At 39.7% G+C, this 20370-nt stretch overlaps 1 protein-coding gene across 3 annotated transcripts in view; it reads right to left on the bottom strand.

Annotated features, from left to right (window-relative positions):
• Positions 1-20370, bottom strand: part of TTC29 (tetratricopeptide repeat domain 29) — a 199059-nt gene that overhangs the window by 65414 nt on the left and 113275 nt on the right. For all 3 annotated transcript variants that reach the window (XM_075199007.1, XM_075199026.1, XM_075199016.1), the window contains exons 8-9: positions 4586-4677; positions 1438-1561 (exon numbers count right to left, since the gene is read on the bottom strand). In XM_075199007.1, the coding sequence (XP_075055108.1) occupies positions 1438-1561; positions 4586-4677 (216 nt within the window). The remainder of the gene's footprint in view (positions 1-1437; positions 1562-4585; positions 4678-20370) is intronic.

The following is a 20370-nucleotide window of genomic DNA, read 5'->3' as shown; positions in this document are numbered from 1 at the left end:
ACTGTACTTACATCTCACACACACTTTACTGTCATCTCACACACACTTTATTGACATCACACACACACTGTACTGATATCACACACACACACTGTACTGACATCTCACACACACACACACACACACACACACACACACACACACACTTTACTGACATCTCACACACACTTTACTGACATCACACATACTTTATTGACATCACACACACACACTGTACTGGCAACACACACACACACACACACACACTGTACAGACATCTCACACACACTTTACTGACATCACACACACTGTACTGACATCTCACACACACTTTATTGACATCACACACACTTTATTGACATCACACACACACACTTTACTGACATCACACACACACACTGTAGTAACATCACACACTGTACTGACATCTCACACATACTTTACTGACACACACACACACACATACACACCACTTACCTTGTTCCATCCGCGCGCGCTGATCTTCACACACGGGACGGCACCTGTCATGTAGTGCGCCTCTCATGTGACACCAGGAAGGGAGAGGAGAGACAAGCGGAGCCAGTGATGGATTGTGGCTAGTCCCAGAGGAGGGGCCAGCCACAAAGTAATAGAAACTTGGACCGGTCCCTGTACCGACCCAAAATTGCCTTTTTCGTGTCCGGCCCGGGGGACATCTGCCCCCCCAGCCCGCCCCTGACTACTGCCCATACAAATGAGCACAATGGCACAAAACTGGAGCATAATGTCACAAAAGAGGAGGAAACTGAATGTGTCCACATTTTTCAGTGGTTTGCAAATAACAATTATTGTCAAAAACTTACAAACAATGGAGCAGATTTTACTTAGATGCCAACTGTTGCTAATTTCCTGGTAAAGTCTCTGGTTCCAAAGATTTGTGTCTTGAGATGTTTGTCCATGTATTTTAGTATTTACCATCAGCACAACTGCATATTTGATGTTTTAATTATTACCATACTGTATAGTACTATTCACTTGGCATTATACACCTGTTAGCCTATATTTCATGCTACTGCACATGTGACTACGTATTGTATGCATCTGCACATGATACCATGTATTTCTTACTCCTGCAGATGTTACTATGTATTGTATGTCTCTACACATGTAACAATGTATTTCATGCCTTTGCATATGTGATTATGGGGTAGATTTATCAAAGCTTCTAGAAAGGAAAGGTGTAGGTGTTGCTCATAGCAACCAATCAAATTCTAACTGTCATTTTTCTAGTACATTGTAGAATATGATAGCTAGAATCTGATGCTATGGGAAACACTTTTCCTTTTCAGAACTTTAGTAAATCTACCCTTCTGTATTGTATGCCTATGCGCACGTTACTATAGTGCTTTGTGCTATTCTCACATATAAAAAACCCTGCAATAATAAAACAGAAAAAGCCAAAATTTAATTAGTACTTACTCTTGCATTGAAAATGTCTCCAAGACATATGCATGTCTCTGCAAGGCTTTGGTATAAATTGCTACTATTGGCAACGTCTATAAAATTTTCTAAGTACTCAATGCTTTCAACAATTTTTCCTTGGCTGAAGAGAGAAAGAGAAAAAAATAGTACAGTCATTTTAACATCAACAATATCGAAAGAACAAAAAAGCTAGCAAGCAGGTAAAAAAAACTCTACTGTAATAGATATTAGGTTAAAACACTTAATAATAAACACTTAATAATCATGCAACTGTAAAATATAATCATATAAATGTATTACAGTCTCTCTTTGGCTTATGTTTTTGTGTGAGTTTGTTTGATTTTTTTTTAAATAAATAAACTAGGTCTGTTTTAAATGAAATAATATATATATTACAAAATCTAGTGAGAAATATATATATATATTTATACTATATTTCGCACACCTAAGTCGCACAGTAATTCAATAGACAACTGTGTACATCTTATTTGAAAACATATTGCCACTTCACGGATCCAGTGATGACATCTATCCGTGTTGTCTCCTGGGATCCTTTAACCAACCCACCAATAGAAGGAAGGAAGGGAAGAAAGAAGAAGGACGGCCACAAATAGCCCCTTATGGGTGGTTATGCCATATTTTATTTTAGATTAAAAACAAGAGTAAATGCCCTTGCAACAATACAAAATGTAAAGCTTATTGTCCTACATGGTTTTGTTTAGCAGTGGAGCTGTCAGCATAATCATGCAAAGTCTGAGAAGAACTCAACAGGGAGGGATACTATGGTCAAGTTACAGTGCATAAACCCATTTTTATTAGTAGTTTTGCAACTATTAACATATGCTCAAAAGGCATCTTGATACACTCATATTTACACTTTGGATACTTGCAACTCAATATACGCATGTAAGGCTTCAATTTTGCTACCATAGGTTTATATGTCAGGTGTGAGAGTCAGTCCTTAAGGTCATTGTAACTACAAGTCAACATCGTAAAAAGTGCCAATCCACAATACAAATAATGCTTTACAATGTTAGGCAAGTACATTTGTGCAAATGCATCCATTTTTATAGGAAAGGTGTTCCTTGCCTCTGGTCCGGTCTCCTCTGACCTTGCTCCTATGCTACTTGTTTTTGCTCTGTTTATTGTGTTACTGGCAGTTGTTCTGCTCTTCTATGTAACTGTTTTATGCTAGGTCTATTTATTGATATTAATTTATATAGCGCAGGCATATTCCACTTATAATTGGGACTATGTATGTAAAATGTATGCTGGTTGATCTTTGTGTTACTTGATGTTGTTTGCTCTCCCCCATTGTATGGCGCAGCAGACCCTTTGTAGCGCCTTATAAATGATAATGATAATAAAAATAATCATATTATTAGCTGTTCAGAACATGTGATGTGGTTAAAATAGTTATAACACACATGTGACAAATAAGCATTGTCCACCCAAAATGAGCTCATACTTATATCCCACACATGTTTGTGAGTTTTTGTTATTTAGCAAATAACATGTTCACTTAGCAATTTACTAGACTACACAGTCCCTGATGCACGCCACTATCAGCAGAAACTTGCTAGACAAATAATAACATAACAACTGCACAAGTGGTAATGACTTTCAATAACCAAAAGCAATCAATATATATACTCTAAATGCATTGTACAAATATAAGCTCTACACATCACCAGTGTTAAGAAAATCAAACACAATCTTACAACATAAATGCAAAGGATTTACTGAGGAAAAGGACAGGGTTACGCTGTTAGACAAATATTAATTCCTCTTTTCCCAATTCTCTGAATGCAGTGCACAGGTGCAACTTGGAGAGCATATTATTGGTTATAATCACCAAATTCATTCAACCAGACCTCAGAGAGTTAAAACATATATTCTGACAAGCAGGACCCTTTGGTCCAAGGAAAAAAAGAATGAAAAATTGCAGGATATTTGTCTACCAAGGTGATTCTAGTTTCCAGATGGGCAAACGGGACTTTAAACACCCATATCCCTTGACAACTGTCCAATTATGTATATCACACTTGGCCTACTGTTTGCTGTAGAAGTAATCAATAAAGGATGTGGTTGAGTGAACATAGGTTTTGGTTGAACCAATGCATGAAAACTTAATCATTTACTCAGAATGGAGAAATCAAATAGAGCAGGGATGAAACTACCACAAAGGGGATTCTTGATGGTGCTATAAGTTTGAAGGTAGGAGATTAAAGTATTAAGGTAAATGGAATCAGCAAGAAGGGAAACGTATAAAAAATAAATAGCTTTCTCCTAATTTCAAGAACTAATATGAGTTGCCATGCACCTTTTTTTTTTAAAAAAAAAGTAACGCTTTAAAAAAGTATGTCATACTTACAAACATAAATCATCAGGCTATCCAGTTTATTTGAGGGAAAAGAATTAGTTCTAAAGGCAAGCATTTAAAACACACTTTACTTTTTGTTGTTAATCAGCACAGCGTGTATAATAAAAACATAAGTTTAATCACAAGTCCAGAAAACAAACACTTATACTTACACTTATAAAATTAAATTAAAACAAAGGCTATGATCCTTATTGTAATCAGAATACAGGTTGAGGTTCACCTGTTACCCAACGCTGATCTATCTTCATTGCCAAGACAGACTTGTCAGTTTGTGTGTGTAAATTAATTTATAGCAGGGATGCACCGAATTCTTATTTTATCTTTTGTAGCAATACTGAATCTTTTCACAATGGTTTATGGCAAATACTAAACTATAATTTGCATATTAAAATAAGAATTTAATTAAAGTGTTATTATAACTAACTCCCAGATATGTTGGATGCCGTATGTATCTGTCTGTCTGCCTGTTTCAGTGTGTGTCTGTGCATGTATAGAGGGAAATATAGAAACATTTAAACACACCTCAATACAAATATACAGTAACTGTAAGAGCACAGGATAGGAAAAGCTTTGATGCTGTCTCACACTGCCCTTTTAAACTGTATTTGTTTCAGATAATTTAGATTGAAAGGGTCATTGCAGAAGGGCAGTGCTTAGGATGTAAAGAGCCAGTAAATGGGAAGTGACAGATCTGTAGCAATTCAAGTCTTTCACAGTTGAATGAACTGGCAGTGACAGCAAGACACGGGAGTGCTGACTTACCTTTCCAGAGCTTTTGCCATTGCTTCATATGCTTTTCCTAGCCCAACATTATCTCTGAGATCTTTAGAGATTTCCATATAAGTAGTAAGGGACTGTAAAGAGAAACATGATAGAATTATAAACCAAATATTAAATCACAGCAATATAAAGATACTAAAGGTGATTTACAAAACACAAAAGTGGAAAACTGCAGAGGAAATGCACTTTTCTAATGCTACGTACCTAGTTTTGTGGGGGAGTGCACAGATCTCTGGGCCAAGAAGGTGGCACTTTTAGAGGGAGCAGAAGTTGATGGGTAGATCAAAAACAAGGATTAATTTTGCAGGATGGGAAATGTCAGAGGGCACATTTACCAGGGCATTCCTTGTTTTGTGGAATTTTATTACTTTTTAAATGAATTTTAACCAGCACAAGTGCACTCAGAACTGCAGAGGAGAGGAAGGGACCTAGGGTACTGTCCTATGGGACATGGGGGTAAATGTATCAAGGTCCGATTTTTTCAGCAGGTTAAAATCACGGCAAATCGCGGGTGACAACCCGCGATTTTAGTCAAAATTTTCTTAAATATATCCAGCTGCGATTTTGACCCTGATCTTCAAAATCGCTGGTCCTCTCTTGTTGTGATGTAAAACACTCCCGTGTTAGGTAACTCTCCTGTGTTGTAGCAGCGAGTTGTATAAACACATTACTGTTACACTGCCTGTCATATAGCTGTCCCTCTATTTAGTCTTAACCCTAGTGCTGCCAGCCCACTGCTGGTTCCGTGAAAATCGGGGGGAAAACTTTGCGTGGGGTCCCCCCTATTTTCACGGAACCAGCACTAGGCAAACCAGCTGGGGTTGGTGACACTATAGCAGGGGGACACGTGGCAGGGGTCCCCCTGCCATAATGACTAACCAACCCCAGGCTGTTCAGCACTGGGCTGGATTCCCTAGGGAGTGGGGTCCACCAAAAAAAAACGAGCAAGCCCACCCCCTAGGGACACCCAGCCCAGTGCTGATAGCACTAGGGCTCTTCCTACACCCCTAGGCGGTGGGTGTAGGGTAAAAACGGCGATTGAAGTGTTAAAAAACAGATGCTATTTTGTTTTGTATAACTACAAGTACCAGCATACCCCCGGCAGCCAGGGCATGTTGGCACTTGGAGAACCACAAGTGCCAACATGCACTGACACCCACGGCTGTCTGGGACCTGTACTTCCACAAACCAAAATGTTAACAAAATCACAACACCCTCATTACAACCACTAACATTTATTAAAAATAATAAACCCACAATAAAGACAATAAACACCCTCATATACACCACATATTTTTATAAAAAATAATAAATCCCCAAATATACTCACCAATGAAGCTGTTTTCTGTTGTCAGCAGCTTTCAATCCCAAAATGGCTGTAAACAAAGTCCAAAATAAATTTGTATCCAAAGTCCATGCTTGACCATGTCCAAAATAAATTTGTACTTCCAAAAGTCCTGCTTGTAATGTCTTCTGTTCTTCTGCCCAGGGGGGGCCCATTGTCGCTTTCAATCTTCTGTTCTGCAGCCAGGGGGGCCCTATATTTGTAACATCCCCGATTCTTCTTGCTTGATTGAAGGAAAATAAAAAAAGTGCAGGACCGCCGCAAACAGCTTCTACACAGTAGAAGCTCCGATACGCAATGAGCTTAGCTCATTGCGTTAGATCTATTTATAGTATTAGTGGATGCCCTAGGGAATCCAGCCCAGCGCTGAACAGCCTAGGGTTGGTTAGTCATTATGGCAGGGGGACCCCTGCAGCGTGTCCCACTGCTATAGTGCCACCAACCCCGGCTGGTTTGCCTAGTGCTGGTTCCGTGAAAATAGGGGGGACCCCACGCAAAATTTGTCCACGATTTTCACCGAACCAGCAGTAGTCTGGCAGCACTAGGGTTAATACTAAATAGAGGGGGGACCCCAGGCTTTTTCTTTTTTACACTTTAATCTTTTTTTACTGTTTTGACAGCTGCCGGAGCTCCGGCAGTATGACAGGGCAGTGTAACAGTGATGGGTTTATACAACACGCTGCTAGAATGCAGCGTGTTGTATCTGGCGTGTTTTAAAGCAAACACTCCTGAGTTTGCTTAATTGCAGCTTCATACATTTGAGACTTGTATAGCTGCAGTGGAAAACAGTCGGGAGTTTGATCTCTAGCGATTTTGCAAATAGCAATTTTGACAGAAGCACAACTCTGGCGATTTTACATGAAATCTCAGCTTCATACATCTGCGAGTTTCAACTCTCCCGAGAAAATCGCTGGATTTGCAAAATCGCACCTTGATACATTTACCGCCTGGAGTGCTCCAACTAGAGTGCATGTGTCACAGCTCCCTTCGCTGCAGCACACACACTCTGCCCGAAATGTTGGGAGTGACACTAAAGCTGCATAGGTAGAAGAGGAGGCATTACACTGCCAGCAAAATGTAATTGACTTATGGGATCAGTATGTGGAGCACTACCATACAGTAATGGGTGGGCGTGGAATCTCTGTGCAATAATGGGGGTTATATCTGTGTAATAATATGATGGTCTCTGCAACACTGGTGTGATCTCTTTACCAGGTAGCTTCCATTCCCAGTATTTTATTCCTAGTCTCCATTTATTTAGGACATTCTACAAAATGACAGCTAGAGCTAGAATGTGATTGGTTGCTATAGGCAACATTTCCAATTTTTCAAATTCAAAGTTTGGTAAATATACTCTTTAGGCTGTATTGCATACTGCGCAATGGAGGGGCTGTAGGCAGGTTAAGGGTGATACGGCTCTAAATCATGGGGGCCCAGCTACAGCACTGGTAAACCCTTCTATATTATTACTGACTGATTGTTTATACACATATACTGCATATGCTTTACAAAAATAAATATAATTATATAATATGTTTGTTATATAACACACAAATCATTTTAAGTAGTGCTCTACACAAAGAAATTCTCAGGGCCAGCTGAGTTTACAATTTTGCTTTTGCGCTTCAGATGACACCAAAACAAACTGACTTATCCAGCGCCACAGCAAACTGGCAGTGAGATTTGAACTGGGGTCTCCTGCAATCTCTCGGGCAGATGTATCAAAATGCACTTTATTATGTCATTTTAAAATCGATATTAATCAGATGCAGACTTCAAATACAAACTGCATTTATTTTATCAAAGAGAAAAGGCGCGCTTCTTTAAATGAATGAACTGTACAAGTGAATGAAATCATTTGAGACGGCCACCAAGAACAATTGAGACCAATGTGTATGTGCTAACAAAAGAAAATTGTTGTCCAGCGCTCACAAATAAACAATATTTAAATCACTGGCTGTGGAGGGACTTACCTACAGGAGATGCCTTGACGTAGCAGGTGAGCTTAATCCCAATATAGCTATATTGTGCACAAAATTCCCCTTTATCTATAGGCTGACACATAGTGATTTATATATTGTTTGTTTGTGAGCGCCAGACAATGATTTTCTTTTGTTTGTGCATTTATTTTCTGCATGAAATAAACCGTATGAGGTGTTGAACAAACCACATGCTGTGTGTAGAAAACCGCTGGTTTGAGAACCAAATATTATGCAAAAATCATTTGCTCCTGACCTAACCCTCTGGATGTGTCCAATTTTGACTAGCCTTGTGTGTCCCACAGTTTTACTGCAAGTTTACCTCTTGATAATGATTACTGTCACATCTGTTCCCTGGATTCATCTGTATGCTTTATTTAAACTTGTATTTTTCCCAAGATTCTGCTGTTTGAATCATTGCACCGTTTGCAGCTTCGGACTGGCCCACCGAGATACCAGGAAAATCCCAGATGGGCCCCACTGTCTGAGGGTCCCTCCACCTGCCTGAGGGGGACGGGGTCCAAACTGTGCACTGCTCGCTGCACCCAGGCGCTGCAGTGTGATTCAATAGGTCACATGTGCGTCAGCTGAGAGGATCAGGGGATGAGAGAAGAGAAGAAGCTGACAGGTAAGTAAGTCATTGAAAAACAAAAAAAGAGGGTACAGAAAATGTGTAAATGGGGCACTCGTGTGTTGTACATAATGGATTGAGAATAAAAACTATATTCTTTATTAATTCCACTTAAAAGCAACTTAAGCAAAATACAAAAAATGTGTTAGAGGAATTCAAACTACGGTAATATGAGGTGAACAGTTAAAAAAGTAGTAATACTACTTAGCTGCATCTCATATCTACTACATCCACTCATATGATTGTGTACTTAGTAAAATCCAGTCCTAACATGAACAACTTATTTCCTACTTAGATTTTATTATTTTGCCACTATATTGGTTATGTTCATTGGACTGTAAATACACATTAGGATTTGAGTTGGGTCAAAATTGATGTATAAATTGAAGTTTAGTGGATATTGCTCCACCAAATATCAGTTGGTTCTCAACCTATTTATTACACTGAAACTTCTTACAGTAATAAATCATAGAGGTTAGAGTCAATATTTATATTGGACTGTTTGACAATGGTCTGGTGCCAATTAAATTTGCAGCCCAACACACAGCACTAGCAGCCACCGGACATGCTGAATTGTCATCAATTTGGCAGCTAGTGAGTCACAGCTGATTTTATTCAATCCTCTAACAAATATTCAAGCTGATCTAACTACTATATGATTTAGATAAACAATAAACCCCCTAGAAATCTGACATAGCTGTAGTCCCTTCAGTTCTCTGCATGTAAGCTAGTTACTGGTAAACAACATGGACTGCCTATTTAGACATAGTATAACACAAATTGGGTCCTTTGCATTCCCTGCGTATGAACTGGTTACTGTTAAAAAAATTGGACTGCTTACTGAAAAGTCATTGACTCTGAGTGCTGAGGTAAGTAAGTCATTCCAGGGATTGTAGAGACCTTGTGGGTGTGGGTTTGGCAGAGTAGTGAGAAAGGGAAGGAGCAGGGGAGGGTGTGGAGAACTAGGTAGGATGGTTATAAACTGGGAATTACAGAAGCTCATGGAAACAAGCTGGCATCCTGTGTATAGGTTTGTGTTGGGTGCAGTATAACTATTTGTACCACGCTCTGAAAAAAAATTGTTGCACTTACTATGATTGTACTGTGCTTGCACTGTATTCTGAGGAGTCACATTTAGTAGGCACCTATTGCCCATTCCTAGTTTTCAGCCCAGGACCCAAGGTCATCTTAATCCCCCACAGGTGCTGGCAGCACACAAAATAACAGTGAGCAGCATCTTAATATAAGGAAGAGTGAAACCGCTAAGTATTGGGCTTGGATGTTGTGATACTCCCCTAGAAGTGATGGACCCAAGCTACCTCCTCTGTGAGTGATTTGGCTGGGCCCTGTATAAAGTGGTTGCACAGTTATATAATGTGTCATTATATACTGCTGTGTGGTGCCATATACTGTATATTCCAGTGTAAAAAAAGATTTTATTTTTTCTATTTAAATTTTAAACATCTTTTTGCTGTTGATGGTGGAGAGAAGTGGGGTGAGGGTTAAGTAGAGACTTGGTGGAGAAAACCAATGGGGGGTTGGGGGTTAGGAGTTTGAGAGAACTGAAGTGGGGATGGGTAGTGAAGAAGGTAAGTGTTAGGGGAAGGAGGGCTCCTTATGTAATGTGGCTGGAGGTAGTACTTGGGCTATTAATTTAATGTGAGGTCTAGCCCTTAAACAGTATAAGATATTAATTTATTGGTGGGGCCTATTGAATTTAATAAAGGGGTAATGGTAGTACCTATTAATTTAGGTTAATATTGCGATGATGGTATTATTTATTTAATGCTGGGTTAGTGTGGGGCTAATAATTAAATGTTGGGCATATTTTACTGAGAAAGAGGGCTATTTATTAAAAGTGAATACTTATTATTTAATTTCGGGCTGCCGTGGGGGATTTCTCTATTTATTAGTTGTGAGTACTTATTATGTAATGTCAGGCAGGTTTGGGGGAAATATGTCAATTTATTAAATGTGAATGCTGTTAATTTAATGTTGGGGCTGAGACCTATTTATAAAACTTGGGTGCTTTTGATTTAACGTCCGGGCTGGTTTGGGGGAGGGAGGCCTAGAGGGTTCGCTTATTGCTATATTTCATGTATCTATCCCTTTTTCCAAACAGGACCCCAACATTCCAGGATCAAGCAGCAGCTGAGCTTAAGACACCAGCAGCATCAGGAAGTGAAAACTACAAGAACAGGTAGGAGAGGGCAGGGCAGTCTTCCAACTGTCCTGATTCTGGTGGGGCAGTCCCCATTTTGGATGACTGTTTTCATCAGTAAGGACTTTGTTCCCACCGCAAAGACAGTTATGAGGCATGTCCTGCTTCATAATACTCTGCTTGTAAAAGGTGAGCTATGTGCACCTAGCAGTAGTGCACACAGCATTGCCAATGTATCTGAAGTGGATGGCAAGGGGTTGGAAAGCAGCCTCACACTGGCTAAAATGATAGCCAGTGATGGTAGATCATGCAGACTCTGGTAGCATGTCATGGAACCCCCCCCCCCTGTAGAAATCTTGCTTTTGCCTCCGCCCTAACTCCACTTTAACCGATCATGTGTCCAATGTGTTGGAAGGACATCAGAATCACTGCCCCAGTCACCTGAGTGATGATCCTTGCATTCTGACACATTGCCAGAAGGAGAGATGAATCACTCAGTTGAGGTCACTGGGGCAGTTATTTTACTTTTCCTCTTCCCCTCTGGTGGCTGAGCACACCCCTTCAGGTTTTGCGATGTTGCACAAACTATTTCATGGGCCCCTATCATTGCATTCCCCCGGTGGGCCCTTCATGCCCCATCCTGACCCTGACCATTTATAAGGAACCCAGGTCACTAAACCAGCACTGACTTGCTCACTGACTTAGTGCCTATCAGTGTAGGAGTCAATGTTTAAGTTTTACGGTGTGCTCATCCCATATACATATTTTGGTTATACAAATTTGTTAGAACTAAATGTTATCCGTTCACTATCTATTACTGCGTATGGATCCAAAAGCTCACATAAACCCACACCAAACAAGCAAAAGCAAACTAGGTAAAAAGGCATATTATATTTTTTTATTTCCGGTGGTAGTACCACTGTCTTGAAAAATACATCCTTTTTTTTTTGAGGTATACATCAATATTTAATAAATAAACAAGGGTACTGCTATTGCTGTGTGATGCATCAATCAAATGTTGCCAACAAATATTTAAAATACTGTTATATATTATAGCCTACAGTGGTACAAATGTCACCACCATAGGCAGCATGGTGGCACAGGGGTTAGCATTGCTGCCTCACAGCTCTGAAGTCATGGGTTCAATTCTAACCAGGGCACTATCTGTGTGGAGTTTGTATGCTCTCCCTGAGCCTGAGTCATTAAGGAGAGCAAGACACAAAAGGAGTAAAAATGATCTGGAATAGACCATGTTACAATGCAAGGGGTGTAAATTAGTTTATGTATGTAATGTAGCGCACAAATACTTAATACCTTTATTTTTACATGGAAATTTAAAGTTGATCTAGGACATGCCCTATCCCAACTATAAATCCCCTCTACCACAATTTTAAGTTTACCTCCCCCTCCAATGCAACATGGTTTTGCCAAGGTGCAAAGTTACTCCTTTTTTTTTGCTTTGCTCTCCTTAATGACTCAGGTCCCCTGTGTTTGTGTGGGTTTTCAGGTTAATTTGCTTCTTAAAAAATAAACCCTAGCATGTGTCTATGATAGCAAATATAATGTGAAGGAGCTGTAAAAATACCTGTTAACACAAATAAATCAATCAATCAATCTTGCTCTGCAAACCCATGCTTTTTTGAGAAAACCAAGTAGATAGCACCACCAAAGATTTTGCACTGCTCAACCTAAATGACCTTGAGAGTGTTCATTGATTAAACCAGTGGCACCACAAGATCATTTTCTTGTGTTTTGAGAACACTTAATAACTTCCATTTAGCACAAATATTCCCCTGAATTGTACAGGGGAAGTATAGGAACCACTGATAAAAGTCTTCAAACAAGGTGTGGGTTATTCAGACTTCGATTCTGTGTCTCCTCTATCCATGGACCTTGTCACTTTTTGTCACTCCATTTCAGTAGACAGCTAAGTAGTAAGAAGAATTTAACTAAAGTATTTCCTTTACCTACCTGACATTGTCAAAGATTATTGGAAATGCATTTCTTTGGGTTCTGGCAATCTAAACGTGCTCAGCTATTTCACAGTTTGTGAGCAGTAAAAATGCTTCTGCCTCATTTACAGCTCCAGAGCAGGAGTCAGACAATCAACTGGAACATTAGTCAAAGCGATCCCTAGCTAATGACTTCTGACATGTGCTGCTGAAATGGGCTGAGCAGTATGCTGACACACTGCAACTTAGAGATATGTTGGAGCCAGGGGTAGGTGTCTGCAGTCACTTGCTCACCAAGATTGATTACTGCTGCATTTGTATCAGCCAATAGTTCATATGCTCTTTTATAGAAAAACCTGATACTACATACTTGAAACTTTTAATGTATGTTGTACTGTATGGCATGTTGCATCTCCTTATGCCTGGAAAGACGGAATGGGTGTGGACAGTAAAGCTGTGTTCACATAATTGCGACACAATTAAACGTGGACAAATCAACAGATACACCATATACAAGTTGCTGGAAGACAGATGCAAAATCACGTGATCATGATGACGATCTGTAGCGTCTTCTGATTGACTGACCTCTACTGCCAATAGTACTCATTAGCTATATTATATGAAGTCATAGCCATTCATTCACATTACTCAAATGACATTTGCATTTGGACTACGGCAGAAGAATTCTATTTGATTTTTTAAATGTGATAACAACCAATGCTGTATTTAATTATACTTTATATTGAAAACCCGACTTTCACATTTATTAATAACACTGTAATAACACTATTCTCTCTTGTGTATATGACATTGTTATACGGTGCAGAAATGAAATAATGCAACTTTAAAATTTACTACTAACACTGTCAAGCCACATCTCTTTCTACACTATTGTGGAGCGTAAGTATGCACAGTATGCAAAAGCTACTGTGTTTGAGCTGGACACATTTTGAAATGCGTTGGGATGAACATATGCACATAAATATGCTTTTTCTTGCATGCATCTTTTCTAACGTACATAGGGAGCGCTTATGCGTCCAACTCTAAATGAGTCCCATTGTCTTCACATATCTTGAAAAGTATATCTTTATGTCTTCTTATTTGCTAATTTACTATTTCAAAACACCTCTCAAACACCTGCTCAATGCGGCAAAGTGATGCTGTGCTGAAAAATGGAAAATTTATCTTAGCTATTATTCATTTAAAACAGCCAAGTACAATTGTACAATAAAGGAAAAATTATAAAGTCCTGCACAGTTCTTGTTTCTTCTACGTACCAACAGATTCACAACATGAAGCAGATGAGAAAGGAAGAGAATCTATCAGAAGTCTTATGAGGAAGACAGATGCCTATTTATGAATATGGACCCACCAGCTACACACACAGTGCCTCACTAGCTCATATTGAATGGATACTCATAAATAAATTCATGAATTCTCATAAATATAAAAAATGGCTGCCTCCATTTTGCATGTAGGTGTCAGGTCCATAAAAGGGAAGGAGCTCGATGCCCTAGACATCAACGGTGGAACTAAAAGGGCCTGGAGGTGAGAGGAAGACTCTTCTGAACGAGCGCATTTGCTCAAAAGAGTCCCAGGAAGGGTGTCCAAATTTTGACATGCACTGATCTTGTCCTTGTTAGGCAGTCCTCCCCCTCAGATACACACCTAACTAATTCAATTACTTACCTTGTGTGGAGAATGTGGGGGTAATGGCATGTAGAGTAGGGGGGAAAATAGAAGTCAACACTGCCTGTGAAGCTGGCGGCTGCTGCTCCTTTGTGGCAATGGCAGGCTGGGAGTCTGGCGCCCAACCCCCAGCCTGCTGCTGACACAGAGGAGCTGCAGACGCCAGCATCACAGAACGAGGCAGGAAGTGTGCAGTGAGCGCTCGAATTAGTTTAAATAATTAAACACGCCCTCTATCCCCCATTGTCTGTTTCCTTGTCTTCACAATTACATTTTGTTTAGCTATTCAAGAGTTTTATTTCGGGGTATAGTACAGTCATGGCCACATGGGCAAAAGTTTTGAGAATGACACAAATATTATTTTTCACAAAGTCTGCTTTCTCAGTTTTTATGATGGCAATTGCATATCCTCCAGAATGACATAAAGAGTGATCAGATGAATTGCAATTCATTTCAAAGTCCCTCTTTGCCATGACAATGAACTTTATCCCCAAAACAACATTTTCACTGCATTTCAGCCCTGACACAAAAGAACCAGCTGATATCAGGTCAGTGATTCTCTTGTTAACACAGGTGAGAGTGTTGACGAGGACAGGGCTGGAGATTACTCTGACATGCTGATTGAGTTAGAATTACAGACTGAAAGCAGTAATAGGAGGGTGGTGCTTGAAATAATTGTTCTTCGTCTGTTAACCATGGTTACCTGCAAGGAAACACATGCAGTCATCATTGCTTTGCACAAAAATGGCTTCACAGGCAAAGATATTGCTGCTAGTAAGATTGCACCTAAAACAACTATTTATAGGATCATCAAGAACTTCATGGGGAGAGGTTCAATAGTTGTGAAGAAGGCTTGAGGGCACCCAAGAACGTCCAGCAAGCGCCAGGACCGTCTCCCAAAGTTGATTCAGCTGCATAATCGAGGCACCACCAGTGCAGATCTTGCTCATGAATGACAGCAGGCAGGTGTGAGTGCATCTGCACGTATAGTGAGGCAAAGACTTTTGGAGGATGACCTGGGGGTAAATGTATGAACCTCCGGATTCTTCAACTCCGGCGAGTTCAGTGTCTTCAGCGCTTAAATTTAAAGCGGCGCTGCCTTGTAAATGGAAACTTCCCTTTACAAGGCAGCGCCGCTTTAAATTTAAGCGCTGAAGACGCTGAACTCGCCGGAGTTGAAGAATCCGGAGGTTCATACATTTAGCCCCTGGTGTCAAGATGGCCAGCAAAGAAGTCACTTCTTTCCAGGAAAACCATCAGGGACAGACTGATATTCTGCAAACGTTACAGGGATTGGACTGCTGAGATCTGGAGTAAAGTAATTTTCTCTGATGAATCTCCTTTCAGATTGTTTGGGGCATCTGGAAAAACGATTGTCCGGAAAAGGAAAGGTTGGTGCTACCATCAGTCCTGTGTCGTGTCAACAGTAAACAGTGAGACCATTCATGTGTGGGGTTGCTTCTCAGCCAAGGAAGTGGGCTCACTCACAATTTTACCTAAGAACATATCCATGAATAAAGAATGGTACCAAAACATCCTCCATGAGCACCTTTTCCCAACCATCCAAGAACAGTTTGGTGATGAACAATGCCTTTTCCAACATGATGGAGCACCTTGCCATAAAGAAAAAGTGATAACTAAGTGGCTCAGGGATCAAAACATTGAAATTTTGGGTCCATGGGCAGGAAACTCCCCTGACCTTAATCCAATTGAGAACTTGTGGTCACTCCTCAAGAGACGGTTGGACAAACAAAACCCCCAAATTCTAACAAACTCCAAGCATTGATTAGGCAAGAATGGGTGGCCATCAGTCAGCATGTGGCCCAGAAATGATTGACAGGGCGAATTGCAGAGGTCTTGAATTACATTCAGCAAAACCAATAAACAGTCACATTCAAATGTACCTTCTTATACCTGCTAAAAGAGAGACATGGAAAGATTATACATATATAGGGGGTATCTAACTAGGTCCCGAGATCGCGTTTAAGCGACGGCTGCGCGTTACATAATTCCGCGTTAATGGGGTATCGTGTAGTACATTCGCCGACCGTTCCGGACTGTAACAGAGATCTCTGGACCTAATTTAAATATGCCCTATAGCTTGAAATGTTACATTGCTGAACTGATCTCTATCAAATTATACTTTTTACTACTTAATTGGAGCCTGTGAAAGCACAGATTGTTTTCCTATTTGCCTGGCTACAATACAGTTGAAGTTTTCCATGTGACCTGCAATTACTTAATAGGGGCAGATTCTCAGCACAAAACTTAAATTTTTACTAAATACTTAATAATGACAAGTACAGGTAATGGTAAGGAGGATTATAATAAAGTAATGGTGTAACAAAATGACCTATATATTACTAGTCTAAAGATTATTTTAATTTATAGATCAATTTAGCAACGATAGATCGATTTTATCATTTGGGCATTACGGTGGCACAGTGGTTAGCATTGCTGCCTCACAGTGCTGAAGTGTGTGTGTGTGTATGTGTGTGTTTAGATTGTAAGCTCCAATGGGGCAGAGATTGAGGTATGTTGTAACATATGCATGATTATTTATGAAAATATTCTATTCACAAAATCACTTATTTATAAGTCCCATAAATAATTAATCACCCCCTTATCAACTATTGCAGTACTTTCCAACTTCTCAATAATAGAGTGCTATATTTTTGAACCAATATGTATTCAGGTATAAAGAGAAAAGTTTCTAACTTTCCATTAAGTCTGACAATAAGAAACATGTCACACTCAATTATCCACATATACACAAAATAACAAAAACAAACTAGTAGTAGTTCAGTATCATGTGTTCAGAATCTAGTATCTGCTTCTAAGACAAGAGGAGTAGGGACACGATTAGAAGAACATGTCCTTCCCTCTCCCTTCTGTAGCACTACCACATGCCTCCCAGCTTGTTTTTCCAAAATCGGGACACTGAGCGTGCACACAACAAAGTGTGGGCGTGAACAGATCACTTTAGGGTGGAAAATGTACCCTTTAAGCGTGCCCAGTACTTCAGTGGTGCAGTGGCACCCAGCCCCCCTACCCTACATACAAACACCCCCTATCTATGCCATATGGACACCCCCCACCCTACTGTCCTGAAATGGGGACAAATATCCTGAGCCACAAGATCAGGGGACTGTCCTCTCAAACAGGAACTGTCCAGACCTAATAATAATAATTGAGCGATATGTTGTCAGCCACCACACTACAGTTATTGCAGGAAGGTTGCACAACCAATGCACAGCGTCCAGAGACTGGAATGGTAGAGGTAGAGAAAAACATTTTTGGGGAAATGGAGCGAGGTGAGAACCTGGTCTCTGAAGCTTGATATTCAAAATTGGATACAACAAAGAGGATTTGGTATTGCTACAGATGATAAAACAGGGAATTAGACAAGATAGATAATTAGATAAGAGATAGTATTTTTTGCAAGGTATGTCATATTCACTAGTAGTTCTGTAAGATCTATGTCATTTTTCAATTGTCCATTTAAACAAATAATTAAGTCTCTTTTGTCCATTTATTGCTCCTTGAACCAGGTTGGATATAATGTGAAATTCTGTCTACTCTAGGAAACATAGTATATTTATTCGGTTGCCAAACAGTCCAGTTTTTGCAACACTGCTGATTTTATGTTCTCTACGCACCACTAAAATCTTAGTACAGTATCAGACACATCTAGTAGTATGACCATTACTTAAGGACACAATGGCAAGTTTTTCCTTGCCACTGGCCATTTTAATCGTCTTCTGTAACTCCCCCCCAACAATAAAATGTAATTATCTCTGGAATTGAAGGATTCCCATGAGGAAAACGAGTACCGTACTATACCACAATAAGATCTATTGTACTTCATCACACTAACACAAAATGTTCTGCTACTGTGGTATTCCTGGTTTTAAAGTAACATTTCAGTGCTGAACTGTATGTTAATTGACTTAGAATACCAGTCCAATCTGAATAATATAATCATATTATTAATGACCGCACTTTGCCTCCTACACTTAAACTGGTACTATATCTGCTGTACTCCATTGCATCAAAAGCTTATGCACAGTCAAAGTAGGTCACATCTTGTGCATTACCTTGATCAAAATTTCAGCTTATTTCCTCAAAGAAGCTAATGAGGTTATTATGGTATGACCTATCTCACACGAAGCCATGCTGATTATCATTAACATTACTGTACTCTGTGAAACATAAAATCCTCAGTGCAGTAGCTTTCTATACAATTGATTCATAAAAAACATTTCTAAGAAAAAGAAACTGTAATTAAGAATATATGCCCATGCATTTTGATTTGTTGGCAATATATGAATTGATCTGTTGATCACTCACTAGAAGAAAGACCACATTATTCATTTGCTTTCTGTAGTAATCTGTTCAAACTCTCTTTAAATAATCTGAATTAGCAAATCCTTTGCATTTTGAAAACTAAAGTGTAATTTATTTTACATTTTATTCATCAGTAATTGGTACCATATCGTAATCTGGATGATCTATCTACTACAATGACGCTGTCCAAATGGTATATGTGATCATGTATGACATGACAATGGGCTGGGTGTAATATGGAGACTTCTCTGCTGGTAAGAATATCAAGTACTAAGCCTAATGTTGCATGCTCATAGAGCATCTTCAATTCACCAAATAAGTATTCCCCACTTGGAAAATGACAGAATAAGGCAGAAGAACAAATAAAAAAAATATCTTGTTTCTCATTTGGACTATGACAGATCGAGAACAAATATAACTTAAATAATCTAATTATAAAATAATTTATTTTATCATTAATAAATTAGTAAACAAGGGTTTGGAGAGTTTTATTCAATTAAAACTAAATTTAAAATAGTATATGTCATACCTGCCTACTCAGGGAGATTGTGCAAGTAACATCCAGACACGATGTGCTGCCAAATGGGGGCGGCTCTCGCTCCACCCATGGCCGTGTCTACTGAACTATTTATAGTACAGTCTAATATATCCTGATTTTCCCAGGATAGTCCCTGATTTCCACTAGAAATCTTTAACTTCATAATTTAAATTTCTGATGCCCCCAAATTACAATGACAAAGGGATTTAACTCCCTATAACAGTTTAACCGTATTTGAGACTTGTGTTACATTATAGGGGTTGTGCTTTATGCCATCTGCAAAATTCAACCCACAAATATGGGATCCATTTGTTGGTTAGATTCCAACATTATATGGAATACTTTAACAGTTAGGTGGGAATTCAATTAGCTGCGAAGTGTCTCGCGTCCATAACAGAGACAATTTGAGGCGGATATAGGGGGCATAATTGTCGTGGGTGCGGGGCCAAATTGACACGTTTGCCCTCTAGACATGCCCCTCTCCCAGATACAAATTGCCCAAAGTAGGCAAGTATGATAACAACTAGTGACATATGGAACCCACAGCAACAAATATGATTACAAATAATTACAGTAGCTATTTGATTAGCTGTTACAAATTACAGCACTTTTTAGTTGTGCACCAGGCTTCATGCATGTTTCTGACTGCATGTAGGCTCTAGGTCTGGTGTGTGAGAGACCAGACAGAAGCATGATCATTCAGTCAACAAGAGCTGTGAAGTATCGAAACCATACTTGTCAACTCTCCCGGGATGTCCGGGAGACTCCCGAAATTCGGGTCAGTCTCACGGACTCCTGGGAGAGTTGGCAAGTCACCCGCATCCCGCAATTGCGGGGCTAAAATGACGTGATTCGCGTCATTTTGGCCCCGCCAAATATGCCGTTTTGTCGTGGGTCGGGGCCAAAATGATGCATTTGGCCATGCCCGCCCCCTCCCGCCCTCTAGACACGACCCTCTCCCGGATACAACTTGCCAAAAGTAGGCAAGTATGGTCTAAACCTTGCAGAGTTAGACTGCCAGATAGAAAGTATTCTGTGTGAGGCTTTGAGTATCACTGATCCAATGATGTAGTGACAAATTTATGTTGCTACATTTTTCCCCTACCAGGTAATCTTATGTTAACC

The sequence above is a fragment of the Mixophyes fleayi genome, chromosome 1 (assembly GCF_038048845.1).
Source record: "Mixophyes fleayi isolate aMixFle1 chromosome 1, aMixFle1.hap1, whole genome shotgun sequence".
NCBI classification, from domain to species: domain Eukaryota; kingdom Metazoa; phylum Chordata; class Amphibia; order Anura; family Limnodynastidae; genus Mixophyes; species Mixophyes fleayi.
The sequence above is the reverse complement of the archived record's forward strand: the minus strand, read 5'-3'. Positions and strand labels throughout refer to the sequence as shown.